Source organism: Trichomycterus rosablanca, unplaced genomic scaffold, assembly GCF_030014385.1.
Source record: "Trichomycterus rosablanca isolate fTriRos1 unplaced genomic scaffold, fTriRos1.hap1 scaffold_179, whole genome shotgun sequence".
NCBI lineage: Eukaryota > Metazoa > Chordata > Actinopteri > Siluriformes > Trichomycteridae > Trichomycterus > Trichomycterus rosablanca.
Window position 1 is genome coordinate 20765 of NW_026947007.1, and position 17602 is coordinate 38366.

Here is a 17602-nt window from a genome sequence, read left to right on the forward strand (position 1 = left end):
ATGTGTGTGTAATGTGTGCATGTGTGTGTTGTGTGTGTGTAATGTGTGTGTAATGTGTACATGTGTGTGTAATGTGTGCATGTGTGTGTAGTGTGTGTAATGTGTGTGTAGTGTGTGTAATGTGTGTGTAATGTGTACATGTGTGTGTAATGTGTGCATGTGTGTGTTGTGTGTGTGTAATGTGTGTGTAATGTGTACATGTGTGTGTAATGTGTGCATGTGTGTGTTGTGTGTGTGTAATGTGTGTGTAATGTGTACATGTGTGTGTAATGTGTGCATGTGTGTGCATGTGTGTGTAATGTGTGCATGTGTGTGTAGTGTGTGTAATGTGTGTGTAGTGTGTGTAATGTGTGTGTAATGTGTGTGTAATGTGTACATGTGTGTGTAATGTGTGCATGTGTGTGTGTGTGTATAAATCAACAGTAACTCACTGTAGTTCCTTCAGGTTACGTTGTGGATCCACCTCTAGATCTTTGAGCAGTTTTACTCCTGATTCTCCTGGATTATTGTGGCTCAGTTGCAGTTCTCTCAGACGTGATGATGGATTTGATTTCAGAGCTGAAGCCAGAGCAGTAAAACCTTCATCTGTAATACTGCAGTAATTTAACCTGCAGAAGAAAATCATTTAATAAAAATCATCATCTTCTCCCACCTCCTACTCCATCTCCATTCAGATCCACAACCAGACAACATCACTGAGAAATCATCTTAATCATGAAGTGATGACGTGTTTTATCACTTATTGTGTTATTGTGTGTGGAAACACGAGTAAAATATCAAACTCCTCCACACATCATCAACAGTTTCTGTAGGAATGATCTTCTGTATCTACAGTGTGAAAGTGAAGATCTCACCACAGTATCTCCAGTGTACAGTGTGGATTCTCCAGTCCAGCAGAGAGCAGCTTCACTCCTGAATCCTTCAGTTTATTCTGATTCAGGTTCAGATGTTTCAGACTGGAGGAGTTTAAACTGAGAACTGAGGACAGAACTTCACAACTTTCCTCTGTTAGATCACATAGACACAACCTGGAGAGAAATAATCAGATCAATCAGAGAAATGAAAGACGTCACCCTGCAGCAGTAGGTGGAGTCCAAGTAGCAGATCTGATAATATTACCCAGACTGCATTGCAGATGAAAGTGAAAGCAGCTGAATTGATGATGCTGAATCAGTAATCCTTCCAACATGAGTGTAAAATGTGATTTCAGACTTAAAGTGGATTCCACATTTTAAAGGCTTTCAGAGTTGAAATGCTGAATCTTCAGTAGATCTTTGTTAGCTGGTAGATCATTTAGCAACAATCCCACTAAAACATCTACACATTCAAAACCAAAAACCCTCCCAAACACCAACCAATGGAAGCTGGGATTTCAGTTCTAGTTTAATTAATGGTGCTTAACTAATTAATCATGAGAGAAGAGGAGGAATTCGATTATCTGCTGTTTCTCTAGTGTTTTTGTTTGTTTGTTTACAGTCTTAGCTTAGCTTGTTAACAGAGAACAGAACAAATGAGGCTAATCACCACCACACTCCTAATGTTTGGTACGGTGGTGCAGCTAGTACTGCATCATTTGTAGTTATTGTGATGTGAACACTGAATTTTGATGTAAACTCATTATGGCTGAACAATTCATTAAGGGTGGAAATCAAATAATAATGTTCAATTTGTATGTTAATTTTAACTGTAACACTTTTAAATATCTACAATTAACACAAATAATAAAATAAATATATAAGCTTGACAGCCTCCATATTTTTTTATCTTCCCACACAAACCACATGAACACGACCGATTCAGGTAAACGAGTTTGATCTCAGGGAAACCTTCTGCTCGACGTGCATTTAAAAGCAGCATCTGTCCAGGGTGTCTCTCCAACTGGTGCCTCTTTTTACCCACTACACCCCCGACCAGGATGAACTGGTTAGTGTTTGTTTATTAGGATTTTTAACGTCATGTTTTACACACTTTGGTTACTTTCATGACAGGAACGGTCGTTCTGGTGAACGTATGAACACATTGATGAAAAACTAGTTACACGAGATTCATCAGTTCACAAGATCAATGTCAAAAACAGTTAAGGACAATTTAGTGTCTCCACTTTACCTCTCTTCCATGTTTTTGGACTGTGGGAGGAAACCGGAGCTCCTGGAGGAAACCCACGCAGACACAGGGAGAACATGCAAACTCCACACAGAAAGGACCCGGAGGAAACCCCACCTGGGGATCGAACCCTGGATCTTCTTGCTGTGAGGCGACAGTGCTACCCACCCAACTGGTTAATGTAACTGAGTCAGTGAGTCACGATGTAAAAAACTTTGTGTTCATGAAGAACCTAATTTAGTTCCACAAATTAATTTCAGAGCATTAAACTGCCAGCTTTTCAGAGCTAGCATGCTAAGTCAGAGCTAACATGCTAAATCAGAGCTAACATGCTAAGTTTAGGATCTAATCTCAGGTAAGTTAGTGAGCTACAGTAAAGAAACAATCATGATAGGATGTGATGATGTATGAAGACTCCAAAGAGTCACAAACAAACCATCTACCAATGTTTAGCTTTTAATAAAATGATGCTTCAGAGTAAAACAGATCTTCTGTATCTAGAGTGTGAAAGTGAAGATCTTACTCCAGTATCTCCAGTGTACAGTGTGGATTCTCCAGTCCAGCAGAGAGCAGCTTCACTCCTGAATCCTTCAGTTTATTGTACCTCAGGTCCAGATGTTTCAGACTGGAGGAGTTTAAACTGAGAACTGAGGACAGAACTTCACAACTTTCCTCTGTTAGAGAACATAGACACAACCTGGAGAGAAATAATCAGATCAATCAGAGAAATGAAAGACGTCACCCTGCAGCAGTAGGTGGAATCTAAGTAGCAGATCTGATAATATTACCCAGACTGCATTGCAGATGAAAGTAAAAGCAGCTGAATTGATGATGCTAAATCAGTAATCCTTCCAACATGAGTGTAAAATGTGATTTCAGACTTAAAGTGGATTCCACATTTTAAAGGCTTTCAGAGTTGAAATGCTGAATCTTCAGTAGATCTTTGTTAGCTGGTAGATCATTTAGCAACAATCCCACTAAAACATCTACACATTCAAAACCAAAAACCCTCCCAAACACCAACCAATGGAAGCTGCTTTATAATCACACAGGAGTTTTCATAGTGCTGTTCAAACTCCAGATATACCAGGACGGTGGGTGGAGCAGCTGGTAGAGTGAGTACTGCACTGTAACACAGCTCCTGAGCTCCTAGCTTCAGTTATCATTTTAGATTTTTGTCTGTGAAGAGTTTTTTATGTTCTCCCAATGGTTCCCTGCATTTTAATCTTATTTCTGCATTTCAGTTTTTCTTTCTGCTTTTTTTTCTCTGAACACAAAAACACTCAGAGGGTAATATAGCTTCTCTAAGTATTAGGGTGCCTGCAGTAGCTGGTGAACTTACCCGGGGTTCCCAGCAAAGCAGGCATTACAGAACATCTAAAACACAGGCCTCAAATAGGTGGCCTTGTAATTAAGGCTGACGACCTGCAGCTGCAGCTGGCTTATTTAAGCCTGCGCAGTGCAGCAGCGGGCATCGCACATTTGTTTTTTGTTTCTGGCATGACAGCGGTGTCCACTCACTTTACAGGGCTAGACGGTTACCCCAGGCGGCTTGTAGGTCGGTTGGGTGTGTAGGCTGAAAGGCCGAGGTAAAATAGTTCCTTGATTTTGCTTCTGACAGAGAAAGTGCGGTGCGATTCCGTCCAGCCCTCACGCTGGTATTGTTTTGACGTTACCCGCTAGCATTCTCCTGTAGCAACCGCAGGTGGCTAGCGACGGCCATTTTACTGGTTAAACCGGTTTTTGTATTAACTCGAGGTTAAGCAGTTTGCTAAATCCGGGGTGGCGAAGCTGGGTTACGCTTCTCTTTTTTCTATCTATTACAGGTCGGCTCTCCCCAACGCCAACCAGTCCCGTCTAGTGGCGAGACGCGCTTTGTGTCTTCCGGGTCTTTATATTCGGGCGACCGGGGTTCTCGTCTCGGCTTTTGTGGGGTTTTTTTTCATTTTCCTTTTTCAGCTTCAGCTGCCTGCAGTGTTCAGCAGTGTCAATCGGGGTTCTCACGATTCGTTTTTTTGTTCTCTGTTTTGACTTTTCTGTTTTCTGTTCTGTCTTTTGTTTTTTGTCTTTTGATTTAACATTAATAAATATTAATTTTATCTGCATTTTTGAGTCCTCCTCCTTTCCACATAATACTAAGTGGCTCCTGGTGTGAGTTATTGCATCTAAAAAGAGAGAGTGTGTGTGTGTGTGTGCACATGAAAGAAGACACTCCCTGCTTTCAGGTGGTGTGGGGGGTCTTAAGGGAAAAGATAATTCTTCACCAAAAGGCACCACATGACCCCCTGTGTAGTCAGAAGCTGAAGTCGGACACATTTAACATTTATGATGATGTAACATAAACTGAGTTGTGATGTAAACACTTTTTCCAACATGGCCGACCAATTCATCAAGTGTAGATATCAGATAATAATGTTTAATATGTGTGTTAATTCTAACAGTAAGTCAGGTGAACGAGTTTCACCTCACAGAAACCTACTGCCCAACTGCACTTAACATCAGTCTTCAGTCTACAAAGATCTTCTGTATCTACAGTGTGAAAGTGAAGATCTTACCACAGTATCTCCAGTTTACAGTGTGGATTCTCCAGTCCAGCAGAGAGCAGCTTCACTCCTGAATCCTTCAGTTCATTGTTATTCAGGTTCAGATGTTTCAGACTGGAGGAGTTTAAACTGAGAACTGAGGACAGAACTTCACAACTTTCCTCTGTTAGAGAACAACCAGCAAACCTGGAGAGAAATAATCAGATCAGACTACATTGTAGATAAAAGTGAAAGCAGTTAAACTGATGAATCAACCAATAGCAGGACTGCTCAACTGTACTGATTTACAAAGGGGCGGAGCTTCACATTTCTACACAGTCCAAGTGCTAACTATAGCCATGTAGCGACTGAGAATTAATACAACGTTACCCGCTGATTATAAATGACAAATTTATTTCTGTCTCCATCCTGAAACATAGATGAGTGACTGTGTGTGTGTGTGTGTGTGTGTGTGTGTGTGTGTGTGTGTGTGTGTGTGACACCAGGGTGTGTTCCTACTTCCATGGAAGTGTTTTAGAGTAGCACTGGATCCACCATGGTCCTGACCAGTATGAAGTGGTCAGATAAATTCACTCCATGCTAACATCCTCAGATCTCAGCAAAAGTAAACCAGTGTACTTTACTGCTGCACCACCTGAGCGCCCCTTCATACTAACATGAGAGTCTTTATGTACAAAGATCGTCTATTATTAATGTATTTCTCTCTTTATTACTAAACTTCACCAGTTTATTATTTCAAAGAAATAATAAAAGGAAATTTTGTCATACACTACTCAAAAAGTTCGGGATATTTGGCTTTCAGATGAAATTTCAGGATGAAGCTAAAATGCACTCTGACCTTTACAGGTGAACTTAATGTGACCTTCTCTAAACTTTTGAATGTCCAACTGTTCAATGTTTCAGTACTTTCTGCACAACTTGCTGTTCTCTAACAAGGAGCTTATGTGCTTAATAAAATTCCCTGTAACAATATAGGGGGTTGTGAGAGCATAAAACTGCTCTGTTGTCGGCACATCCTGCTCTCTGAAACTGATGCACTCAGCTGAATACACACACACAAAAAAAAAATTGGCAAAACGACAGCTCAGCAGAAAATTGATTAGATCAGTCAGAGACCAGAGGTATGTGTCACTTCACGAGCAAAGGGCATTTTGTCAAAAGTATAAAAACTGATCGAACGCACAATACGGGGTCTGTGCTTCAACTTCCCGCTAGGGGTGAAGACTCAGAACGCTGCAGCCTGAGAGCCTGGGGAGAGCTGATTTCTTTGCAACTTTTCAATAAACCTCTTAATTATAAAATGAGTTGACCTGATCAATTATCTAGAAAAGATTCATTATTTACAACACTTAACGGCAAAATTCACAACAGCAAGAGATACAAAGAGACTGGAAGAGTCACAGAAAGGCATAGGAGTGGACATCCTTTGGTCACATCCCACACTGATGACCGCTTCATTGTGAACAGTCGACCTGCAAGGGTACCTGACCACACCACCCAGCACAGGCATCATTTACGGGAGCATTTACGCTGGACGAGGGACCATTCGTCATCTGTCTCGGGTATTCCTGTGATTTACGGCGTGGCCCCTGGGCCTAGGAGCTACCCATCGATGTTCCAGCGAGGAGTGGACTTTAGTGTTTTAAGTGAGGTCCCATGATCCAAGGTCTTGCCCACTTTTGTTCAGACCTCATCTGCTCAATGTCGTCAGCTAAACCTGGCCCTGTTCAACTGCCGCTCCATGTCTGATAAAGCCGTCCTCCTTAACGACCTCATCGGACATCATCACCTGGACCTGCTCTTCCTGACTGAAACCTGGCAATCACAAGGCGATTTCTTTCATCTAAATGCGGCCAACCCACCTGGCTTTAAATATCTTTGTGCACCTAGGCTGAGTGGTCGTGGTGGGGGTCTAGCCGTCTTTTTTAGCAGTAAAATAAAAATAACTATGTGTAAGATGCAGGAAACTGCTCACTTTGAGTACATGGCTCTCAGGATCATGGGCCCTTGTCCAACTGTTGTGTTGTTAGTTTACCGTCCTCCTAGCAGTTCCATCTCCGATTTCCTACTTGAACTTGGTGAGGTCCTAACCACTGTCAGTTCTCTGTCAAAGTCATTGGTCGTCCTTGGTGATTTTAATATTCATATTGACTCTGTATCTCCTGGTTCTACTGGTTTTTTGTCACTCTTAAACTGCTTTGACTTGTATCAACATGTGGATTTTTCAACTCATAAACATGGTCACATTTTAGACTTGATCTGCTCCTCAGCGGGAACTATCACTAATGCATCAGGTCATGATATTGGAATATCCGATCATCTGTTTATTACATCATGTATTTCACTACACACTGCTAACCCCCCATCTAAGACCCTTCTCTCTTACCGTAATATCTCCTCTGTTGATCCGTTAGCTTTCTCCTCTGTCCTGGAATCCTCCAGTTTACCTCTTATTACCTCACTACGCGACATTGATGAGGCCATCTCTGTTTACAATCAGTCTATGGCCGATACCCTTAACACCCTTGCTCCAGTTATAACTCGGTCTGTGCCCTCCTCGCATTCCTCACCCTGGTTTACTGCAGAACTTCGTGGTTTAAAAACAGCTGGTAGGCGTCTTGAACGTCTTTATAGGAAAAAAGGCTTATATGTTCACCATCAAGCTTATCTGGATCATCTGGTCAGATATAAAGAGGCTTTAAACAATGCTCACACTACCTACTACACTTCTACAATTACAAAGGCAGGCCTGGATCCCAAGCGACTCTTTACTACTGTGAATAAACTTTTGCGTCCCCCCTCAGACTCCCTGGCTCCATCATCGGATTTATGTAATGCATTTCTTAACTTTTTCAGGGACAAAGTGTCCAACATTTACCAGGAAATACTGAATGATCAGACATGTAAATCACTGCTGTCATCTCCAATCTCTTTCGGTACTTCCTCTTCCCTGCTCACTTTCTCGTCTTTTGCATCTGTCAATCCTGTTTGCGTCACTAGAATTATAACAGGCTCCAAGACCACTACCTCACTCCTTGATCCTGCCCCTACAGTTCTTCTCAAGCAAGTTATTTCTTCTCTTTTGCCCTCTATTTGTCACCTCGTCAACCTTTCTCTCGAATCTGGTTATGTTCCGGTAGCTCTGAAAACTTCTGTTGTTACCCCCATAATTAAAAATCCTGATTTAGATAGCTCCATATTAAGTAGCCGTGAACATGAATTCTAACATTCTTTTTGACACCTTTCAATCTGGTTTTCGTGCCCGTCATAGCACAGAGACTGCACTCTTGTGTGTACTCAACAACCTTCTTCTTTCCTCTGACAAAGGTTTTGCTTCTCTCCTTTTACTCCTTGATCTTACTGCTGCTTTTGACACGGTTAACCATGAAATTCTCATAACCCGGCTCTCTGACATTGGTTTTTCCGGCATAGTTTTGACTTGGTTTAAATCTTATCTATCTGATAGGCATCACTTTGTTGGCATAGGTAAACACACATCTGACGTTGCTCCTGTTAAGCAGGGTGTCCCCCAGGGCTCAGTATTGGGACCGTTGCTGTTTCTTATTTACATCCTGCCCCTTGGTGATATTTTCCGTCACCATGACGACCTGCAGCTGCAGCTGGCTTATTTAAGCCTGCGCAGTGCAGCAGCGGGCATCGCACATTTGTTTTTTGTTTCTGGCATGACAGCGGTGTCCACTCACTTTACAGGGCTAGACGGTTACCCCAGGCGGCTTGTAGGTCGGTTGGGTGTGTAGGCTGAAAGGCCGAGGTAAAATAGTTCCTTGATTTTGCTTCTGACAGAGAAAGTGCGGTGCGATTCCGTCCAGCCCTCACGCTGGTATTGTTTTGACGTTACCCGCTAGCATTCTCCTGTAGCAACCGCAGGTGGCTAGCGACGGCCATTTTACTGGTTAAACCGGTTTTTGTATTAACTCGAGGTTAAGCAGTTTGCTAAATCCGGGGTGGCGAAGCTGGGTTACGCTTCTCTTTTTTCTATCTATTACAGGTCGGCTCTCCCCAACGCCAACCAGTCCCGTCTAGTGGCGAGACGCGCTTTGTGTCTTCCGGGTCTTTATATTCGGGCGACCGGGGTTCTCGTCTCGGCTTTTGTGGTTTTTTTTTTCATTTTCCTTTTTCAGCTTCAGCTGCCTGCAGTGTTCAGCAGTGTCAATCGGGGTTCTCACGATTCGTTTTTTTGTTCTCTGTTTTGACTTTTCTGTTTTCTGTTCTGTCTTTTGTTTTTTGTCTTTTGATTTAACATTAATAAATATTAATTTTATCTGCATTTTTGAGTCCTCCTCCTTTCCACATAATACTAAGTGGCTCCTGGTGTGAGTTATTGCATCTAAAAAGAGAGAGTGTGTGTGTGTGTGTGTACATGAAAGAAGACACTCCCTGCTTTCAGGTGGTGTGGGGGGTCTTAAGGGAAAAGATAATTCTTCACCAAAAGGCACCACATGACCCCCTGTGTAGTCAGACGCTGAAGTCGGACACATTTAACATTTATGATGATGTAACATAAACTGAATTGTGATGTAAACACTTTTTCCAACATGGCCGACCAATTCATCAAGTGTAGATATTAGATAATAATGTTTAATATGTGTGTTAATTCTAACAGTAAGTCAGGTGAACGAGTTTCACCTCACAGAAACCTGCTGCCCAACTGCACTTAACATCAGTCTTCAGTCTACAAAGATCTTCTGTATCTACAGTGTGAAAGTGAAGATCTTACCACAGTATCTCCAGTTTACAGTGTGGATTCTCCAGTCCAGCAGAGAGCAGCTTCACTCCTGAATCCTTCAGTTCATTGTTACTCAGGTCCAGATGTTTCAGACTGGAGGAGTTTAAACTGAGAACTGAGGACAGAACTTCACAACTTTCCTCTGTTAGAGAACAACCAGCAAACCTGGAGAGAAATAATCAGATCAGACTACATTGTAGATAAAAGTGAAAGCAGTTAAACTGATGAATCAACCAATAGCAGGACTGCTCAACTGTACTGATTTACAAAGGGGCGGAGCTTCACATTTCTACACAGTCCAAGTGCTAACTATAGCCATGTAGCGACTGAGAATTAATACAACGTTACCCGCTGATTATAAATGATAAATTTATTTCTGTCTCCATCCTGAAACATAGATGAGTGACTGTGTGTGTGTGTGTGTGTGTGTGTGTGTGTGTGTGTGTGACACCAGGGTGTGTTCCTACTTCCATGGAAGTGTTTTAGAGTAGCAATGGATCCACCATGGTCCTGACCAGTATGAAGTGGTCAGATAAATTCACTCCATGCTAACATCCTCAGATCTCAGCAAAAGTAAACCAGTGTACTTTACTGCTGCACCACCTGAGCGCCCCTTCATACTAACATGAGAGTCTTAATGTACAAAGATCGTCTATTATTAATGTATTTCTCTCTTTATTACTAAACTTCACCAGTTTATTATTTCAAAGAAATAATAAAAGGAAATTTTGTCATACACTACTCAAAAAGTTCAGGATATTTGGCTTTCAGATGAAATTTCAGGATGAAGCTAAAATGCACTCTGACCTTTACAGGTGAACTTAATGTGACCTTCTCTAAACTTTTGAATGTCCAACTGTTCAATGTTTCAGTACTTTCTGCACAACTTGCTGTTCTCTAACAAGGAGCTTATGTGCTTAATAAAATTCCCTGTAACAATATAGGGGGTTGTGAGAGCATAAAACTGCTCTGTTGTCGGCACATCCTGCTCTCTGAAACTGATGCACTCAGCTGAATACACACACACAAAAAAAAAATTGGCAAAACGACAGCTCAGCAGAAAATTGATTAGATCAGTCAGAGACCAGAGGTATGTGTCACTTCACGAGCAAAGGGCATTTTGTCAAAAGTATAAAAACTGATCGAACGCACAATACGGGGTCTGTGCTTCAACTTCCCGCTAGGGGTGAAGACTCAGAACGCTGCAGCCTGAGAGCCTGGGGAGAGCTGATTTCTTTGCAACTTTTCAATAAACCTCTTAATTATAAAATGAGTTGACCTGATCAATTATCTAGAAAAGATTCATTATTTACAACACTTAACGGCAAAATTCACAACAGCAAGAGATACAAAGAGACTGAAAGAGTCACAGAAAGGCATAGGAGTGGACGTCCTTTGGTCACATCCCACACTGATGACCGCTTCATTGTGAACAGTCGACCTGCAAGGGTACCTGACCACACCACCCAGCACAGGCATCATTTACGGGAGCATTTACGCTGGACGAGGGACCATTCGTCATCTGTCTCGGGTATTCCTGTGATTTACGGCGTGGCCCCTGGGCCTAGGAGCTACCCATCGATGTTCCAGCGAGGAGTGGACTTTAGTGTTTTAAGTGAGGTCCCATGATCCAAGGTCTTGCCCACTTTTGTTCAGACCTCATCTGCTCAATGTCGTCAGCTAAACCTGGCCCTGTTCAACTGCCGCTCCATGTCTGATAAAGCCGTCCTCCTTAACGACCTCATCGGACATCATCACCTGGACCTGCTCTTCCTGACTGAAACCTGGCAATCACAAGGCGATTTCTTTCATCTAAATGCGGCCAACCCACCTGGCTTTAAATATCTTTGTGCACCTAGGCTGAGTGGTCGTGGTGGGGGTCTAGCCGTCTTTTTTAGCAGTAAAATAAAAATAACTATGTGTAAGATGCAGGAAACTGCTCACTTTGAGTACATGGCTCTCAGGATCATGGGCCCTTGTCCAACTGTTGTGTTGTTAGTTTACCGTCCTCCTAGCAGTTCCATCTCCGATTTCCTACTTGAACTTGGTGAGGTCCTAACCACTGTCAGTTCTCTGTCAAAGTCATTGGTCGTCCTTGGTGACTTTAATATTCATATTGACTCTGTATCTCCTGGTTCTACTGGTTTTTTGTCACTCTTAAACTGCTTTGACTTGTATCAACATGTGGATTTTTCAACTCATAAACATGGTCACATTTTAGACTTGATTTGCTCCTCAGCGGGAACTATCACTAATGTATCAGGTCATGATATTGGAATATCCGATCATCTGTTTATTACATCATGTATTTCACTACACACTGCTAACCCCCCATCTAAGACCCTTCTCTCTTACCGTAATATCTCCTCTGTTGATCCGTTAGCTTTCTCCTCTGTCCTGGAATCCTCCAGTTTACCTCTTATTACCTCACTACGCGACATTGATGAGGCCATCTCTGTTTACAATCAGTCTATGGCCGATACCCTTAACACCCTTGCTCCAGTTATAACTCGGTCTGTGCCCTCCTCGCATTCCTCACCCTGGTTTACTGCAGAACTTCGTGGTTTAAAAACAGCTGGTAGGCGTCTTGAACGTCTTTATAGGAAAAAAGGCTTATATGTTCACCATCAAGCTTATCTGGATCATCTGGTCAGATATAAAGAGGCTTTAAACAATGCTCGCACTACCTACTACACTTCTACAATTACAAAGGCAGGCCTGGATCCCAAGCGACTCTTTACTACTGTGAATAAACTTTTGCGACCCCCCTCAGACTCCCTGGCTCCATCATCGGATTTATGTAATGCATTTCTTAACTTTTTCAGGGACAAAGTGTCCAACATTTACCAGGAAATACTGAATGATCAGACATGTAAATCACTGCTGTCATCTCCAATCTCTTTCGGTACTTCCTCTTCCCTGCTCACTTTCTCGTCTTTTGCATCTGTCAATCCTGTTTGCGTCACTAGAATTATAACAGGCTCCAAGACCACTACCTCACTCCTTGATCCTGCCCCTACAGTTCTTCTCAAGCAAGTTATTTCTTCTCTTTTGCCCTCTATTTGTCACCTCGTCAACCTTTCTCTCGAATCTGGTTATGTTCCGGTAGCTCTGAAAACTTCTGTTGTTACCCCCATAATTAAAAAACCTGATTTAGATAGCTCCATATTAAGTAGCCGTGAACATGAATTCTAACATTCTTTTTGACACCTTTCAATCTGGTTTTCGTGCCCGTCATAGCACAGAGACTGCACTCTTGTGTGTACTCAACAACCTTCTTCTTTCCTCTGACAAAGGTTTTGCTTCTCTCCTTTTACTCCTTGATCTTACTGCTGCTTTTGACACGGTTAACCATGAAATTCTCATAACCCGGCTCTCTGACATTGGTTTTTCCGGCATAGTTTTGACTTGGTTTAAATCTTATCTATCTGATAGGCATCACTTTGTTGGCATAGGTAAACACACATCTGACGTTGCTCCTGTTAAGCAGGGTGTCCCCCAGGGCTCAGTATTGGGACCGTTGCTGTTTCTTATTTACATCCTGCCCCTTGGTGATATTTTCCGTCACCATGACGACCTGCAGCTGCAGCTGGCTTATTTAAGCCTGCGCAGTGCAGCAGCGGGCATCGCACATTTGTTTTTTGTTTCTGGCATGACAGCGGTGTCCACTCACTTTACAGGGCTAGACGGTTACCCCAGGCGGCTTGTAGGTCGGTTGGGTGTGTAGGCTGAAAGGCCGAGGTAAAATAGTTCCTTGATTTTGCTTCTGACAGAGAAAGTGCGGTGCGATTCCGTCCAGCCCTCACGCTGGTATTGTTTTGACGTTACCCGCTAGCATTCTCCTGTAGCAACCGCAGGTGGCTAGCGACGGCCATTTTACTGGTTAAACCGGTTTTTGTATTAACTCGAGGTTAAGCAGTTTGCTAAATCCGGGGTGGCGAAGCTGGGTTACGCTTCTCTTTTTTCTATCTATTACAGGTCGGCTCTCCCCAACGCCAACCAGTCCCGTCTAGTGGCGAGACGCGCTTTGTGTCTTCCGGGTCTTTATATTCGGGCGACCGGGGTTCTCGTCTCGGCTTTTGTGGGGTTTTTTTTCATTTTCCTTTTTCAGCTTCAGCTGCCTGCAGTGTTCAGCAGTGTCAATCGGGGTTCTCACGATTCGTTTTTTTGTTCTCTGTTTTGACTTTTCTGTTTTCTGTTCTGTCTTTTGTTTTTTGTCTTTTGATTTAACATTAATAAATATTAATTTTATCTGCATTTTTGAGTCCTCCTCCTTTCCACATAATACTAAGTGGCTCCTGGTGTGAGTTATTGCATCTAAAAAGAGAGAGTGTGTGTGTGTGTGTGCACATGAAAGAAGACACTCCCTGCTTTCAGGTGGTGTGGGGGGTCTTAAGGGAAAAGATAATTCTTCACCAAAAGGCACCACATGACCCCCTGTGTAGTCAGACGCTGAAGTCGGACACATTTAACATTTATGATGATGTAACATAAACTGAGTTGTGATGTAAACACTTTTTCCAACATGGCCGACCAATTCATCAAGTGTAGATATCAGATAATAATGTTTAATATGTGTGTTAATTCTAACAGTAAGTCAGGTGAACGAGTTTCACCTCACAGAAACCTGCTGCCCAACTGCACTTAACATCAGTCTTCAGTCTACAAAGATCTTCTGTATCTACAGTGTGAAAGTGAAGATCTTACCACAGTATCTCCAGTTTACAGTGTGGATTCTCCAGTCCAGCAGAGAGCAGCTTCACTCCTGAATCCTTCAGTTCATTGTAACTCAGGTTCAGATGTTTCAGACTGGAGGAGTTTAAACTGAGAACTGAGGACAGAACTTCACAACTTTCCTCTGTTAGATCACACCACACCAACCTGGAGAGAAATAATCAGATCAGACTACATTGTAGATAAAAGTGAAAGCAGTTAAACTGATGAATCAACCAATAGCAGGACTGCTCAACTGTACTGATTTACAAAGGGGCGGAGCTTCACATTTCTACACAGTCCAAGTGCTAACTATAGCCATGTAGCGACTGAGAATTAATACAACGTTACCCGCTGATTATAAATGATAAATTTATTTCTGTCTCCATCCTGAAACATAGATGAGTGACTGTGTGTGTGTGTGTGTGTGTGTGTGTGTGTGACACCAGGGTGTGTTCCTACTTCCATGGAAGTGTTTTAGAGTAGCACTGGATCCACCATGGTCCTGACCAGTATGAAGTGGTCAGATAAATTCACTCCATGCTAACATCCTCAGATCTCAGCAAAAGTAAACCAGTGTACTTTACTGCTGCACCACCTGAGCGCCCCTTCATACTAACATGAGAGTCTTTATGTACAAAGATCGTCTATTATTAATGTATTTCTCTCTTTATTACTAAACTTCACCAGTTTATTATTTCGAAGAAATAATAAAAGGAAATTTTGTCATACACTACTCAAAAAGTTCGGGATATTTGGCTTTCAGATGAAATTTCAGGATGAAGCTAAAATGCACTCTGACCTTTACAGGTGAACTTAATGTGACCTTCTCTAAACTTTTGAATGTCCAACTGTTCAATGTTTCAGTACTTTCTGCACAACTTGCTGTTCTCTAACAAGGAGCTTATGTGCTTAATAAAATTCCCTGTAACAATATAGGGGGTTGTGAGAGCATAAAACTGCTCTGTTGTCGGCACATCCTGCTCTCTGAAACTGATGCACTCAGCTGAATACACACACACAAAAAAAAAATTGGCAAAACGACAGCTCAGCAGAAAATTGATTAGATCAGTCAGAGACCAGAGGTATGTGTCACTTCACGAGCAAAGGGCATTTTGTCAAAAGTATAAAAACTGATCGAACGCACAATACGGGGTCTGTGCTTCAACTTCCCGCTAGGGGTGAAGACTCAGAACGCTGCAGCCTGAGAGCCTGGGGAGAGCTGATTTCTTTGCAACTTTTCAATAAACCTCTTAATTATAAAATGAGTTGACCTGATCAATTATCTAGAAAAGATTCATTATTTACAACACTTAACGGCAAAATTCACAACAGCAAGAGATACAAAGAGACTGGAAGAGTCACAGAAAGGCATAGGAGTGGACGTCCTTTGGTCACATCCCACACTGATGACCGCTTCATTGTGAACAGTCGACCTGCAAGGGTACCTGACCACACCACCCAGCACAGGCGTCATTTACGGGAGCATTTACGCTGGACGAGGGACCATTCGTCATCTGTCTCGGGTATTCCTGTGATTTACGGCGTGGCCCCTGGGCCTAGGAGCTACCCATCGATGTTCCAGCGAGGAGTGGACTTTAGTGTTTTAAGTGAGGTCCCATGATCCAAGGTCTTGCCCACTTTTGTTCAGACCTCATCTGCTCAATGTCGTCAGCTAAACCTGGCCCTGTTCAACTGCCGCTCCATGTCTGATAAAGCCGTCCTCCTTAACGACCTCATCGGACATCATCACCTGGACCTGCTCTTCCTGACTGAAACCTGGCAATCACAAGGCGATTTCTTTCATCTAAATGCGGCCAACCCACCTGGCTTTAAATATCTTTGTGCACCTAGGCTGAGTGGTCGTGGTGGGGGTCTAGCCGTCTTTTTTAGCAGTAAAATAAAAATAACTATGTGTAAGATGCAGGAAACTGCTCACTTTGAGTACATGGCTCTCAGGATCATGGGCCCTTGTCCAACTGTTGTGTTGTTAGTTTACCGTCCTCCTAGCAGTTCCATCTCCGATTTCCTACTTGAACTTGGTGAGGTCCTAACCACTGTCAGTTCTCTGTCAAAGTCATTGGTCGTCCTTGGTGACTTTAATATTCATATTGACTCTGTATCTCCTGGTTCTACTGGTTTTTTGTCACTCTTAAACTGCTTTGACTTGTATCAACATGTGGATTTTTCAACTCATAAACATGGTCACATTTTAGACTTGATCTGCTCCTCAGCGGGAACTATCACTAATGTATCAGGTCATGATATTGGAATATCCGATCATCTGTTTATTACATCATGTATTTCACTACACACTGCTAACCCCCCCTCTAAGACCCTTCTCTCTTACCGTAATATCTCCTCTGTTGATCCGTTAGCTTTCTCCTCTGTCCTGGAATCCTCCAGTTTACCTCTTATTACCTCACTACGCGACATTGATGAGGCCATCTCTGTTTACAATCAGTCTATGGCCGATACCCTTAACACCCTTGCTCCAGTTATAACTCGGTCTGTGCCCTCCTCGCATTCCTCACCCTGGTTTACTGCAGAACTTCGTGGTTTAAAAACAGCTGGTAGGCGTCTTGAACGTCTTTATAGGAAAAAAGGCTTATATGTTCACCATCAAGCTTATCTGGATCATCTGGTCAGATATAAAGAGGCTTTAAACAATGCTCGCACTACCTACTACACTTCTACAATTACAAAGGCAGGCCTGGATCCCAAGCGACTCTTTACTACTGTGAATAAACTTTTGCGACCCCCCTCAGACTCCCTGGCTCCATCATCGGATTTATGTAATGCATTTCTTAACTTTTTCAGGGACAAAGTGTCCAACATTTACCAGGAAATACTGAATGATCAGACATGTAAATCACTGCTGTCATCTCCAATCTCTTTCGGTACTTCCTCTTCCCTGCTCACTTTCTCGTCTTTTGCATCTGTCAATCCTGTTTGCGTCACTAGAATTATAACAGGCTCCAAGACCACTACCTCACTCCTTGATCCTGCCCCTACAGTTCTTCTCAAGCAAGTTATTTCTTCTCTTTTGCCCTCTATTTGTCACCTCGTCAACCTTTCTCTCGAATCTGGTTATGTTCCGGTAGCTCTGAAAACTTCTGTTGTTACCCCCATAATTAAAAAACCTGATTTAGATAGCTCCATATTAAGTAGCCGTGAACATGAATTCTAACATTCTTTTCGACACCTTTCAATCTGGTTTTCGTGCCCGTCATAGCACAGAGACTGCACTCTTGTGTGTACTCAACGACCTTCTTCTTTCCTCTGACAAAGGTTTTGCTTCTCTCCTTTTACTCCTTGATCTTACTGCTGCTTTTGACACGGTTAACCATGAAATTCTCATAACCCGGCTCTCTGACATTGGTTTTTCCGGCATAGTTTTGACTTGGTTTAAATCTTATCTATCTGATAGGCATCACTTTGTTGGCATAGGTAAACACACATCTGACGTTGCTCCTGTTAAGCAGGGTGTCCCCCA

At 42.6% G+C, this 17602-nt stretch overlaps 1 protein-coding gene across 1 annotated transcript in view; it reads right to left on the reverse strand.

Moving 5' to 3' along the window:
- LOC134306004 (ribonuclease inhibitor-like) overlaps window positions 1-17602 on the reverse strand; it is a 29487-nt gene that overhangs the window by 9856 nt on the left and 2029 nt on the right. Inside the window, exons 2-7 of the mRNA XM_062990258.1 lie at window positions 14101-14274; window positions 9385-9558; window positions 4659-4832; window positions 2627-2800; window positions 855-1028; window positions 432-608 (exon numbers count right to left, since the gene is read on the reverse strand). Of these exons, the coding sequence (XP_062846328.1) occupies window positions 432-608; window positions 855-1028; window positions 2627-2800; window positions 4659-4832; window positions 9385-9558; window positions 14101-14274 (1047 nt within the window). The remainder of the gene's footprint in view (window positions 1-431; window positions 609-854; window positions 1029-2626; window positions 2801-4658; window positions 4833-9384; window positions 9559-14100; window positions 14275-17602) is intronic.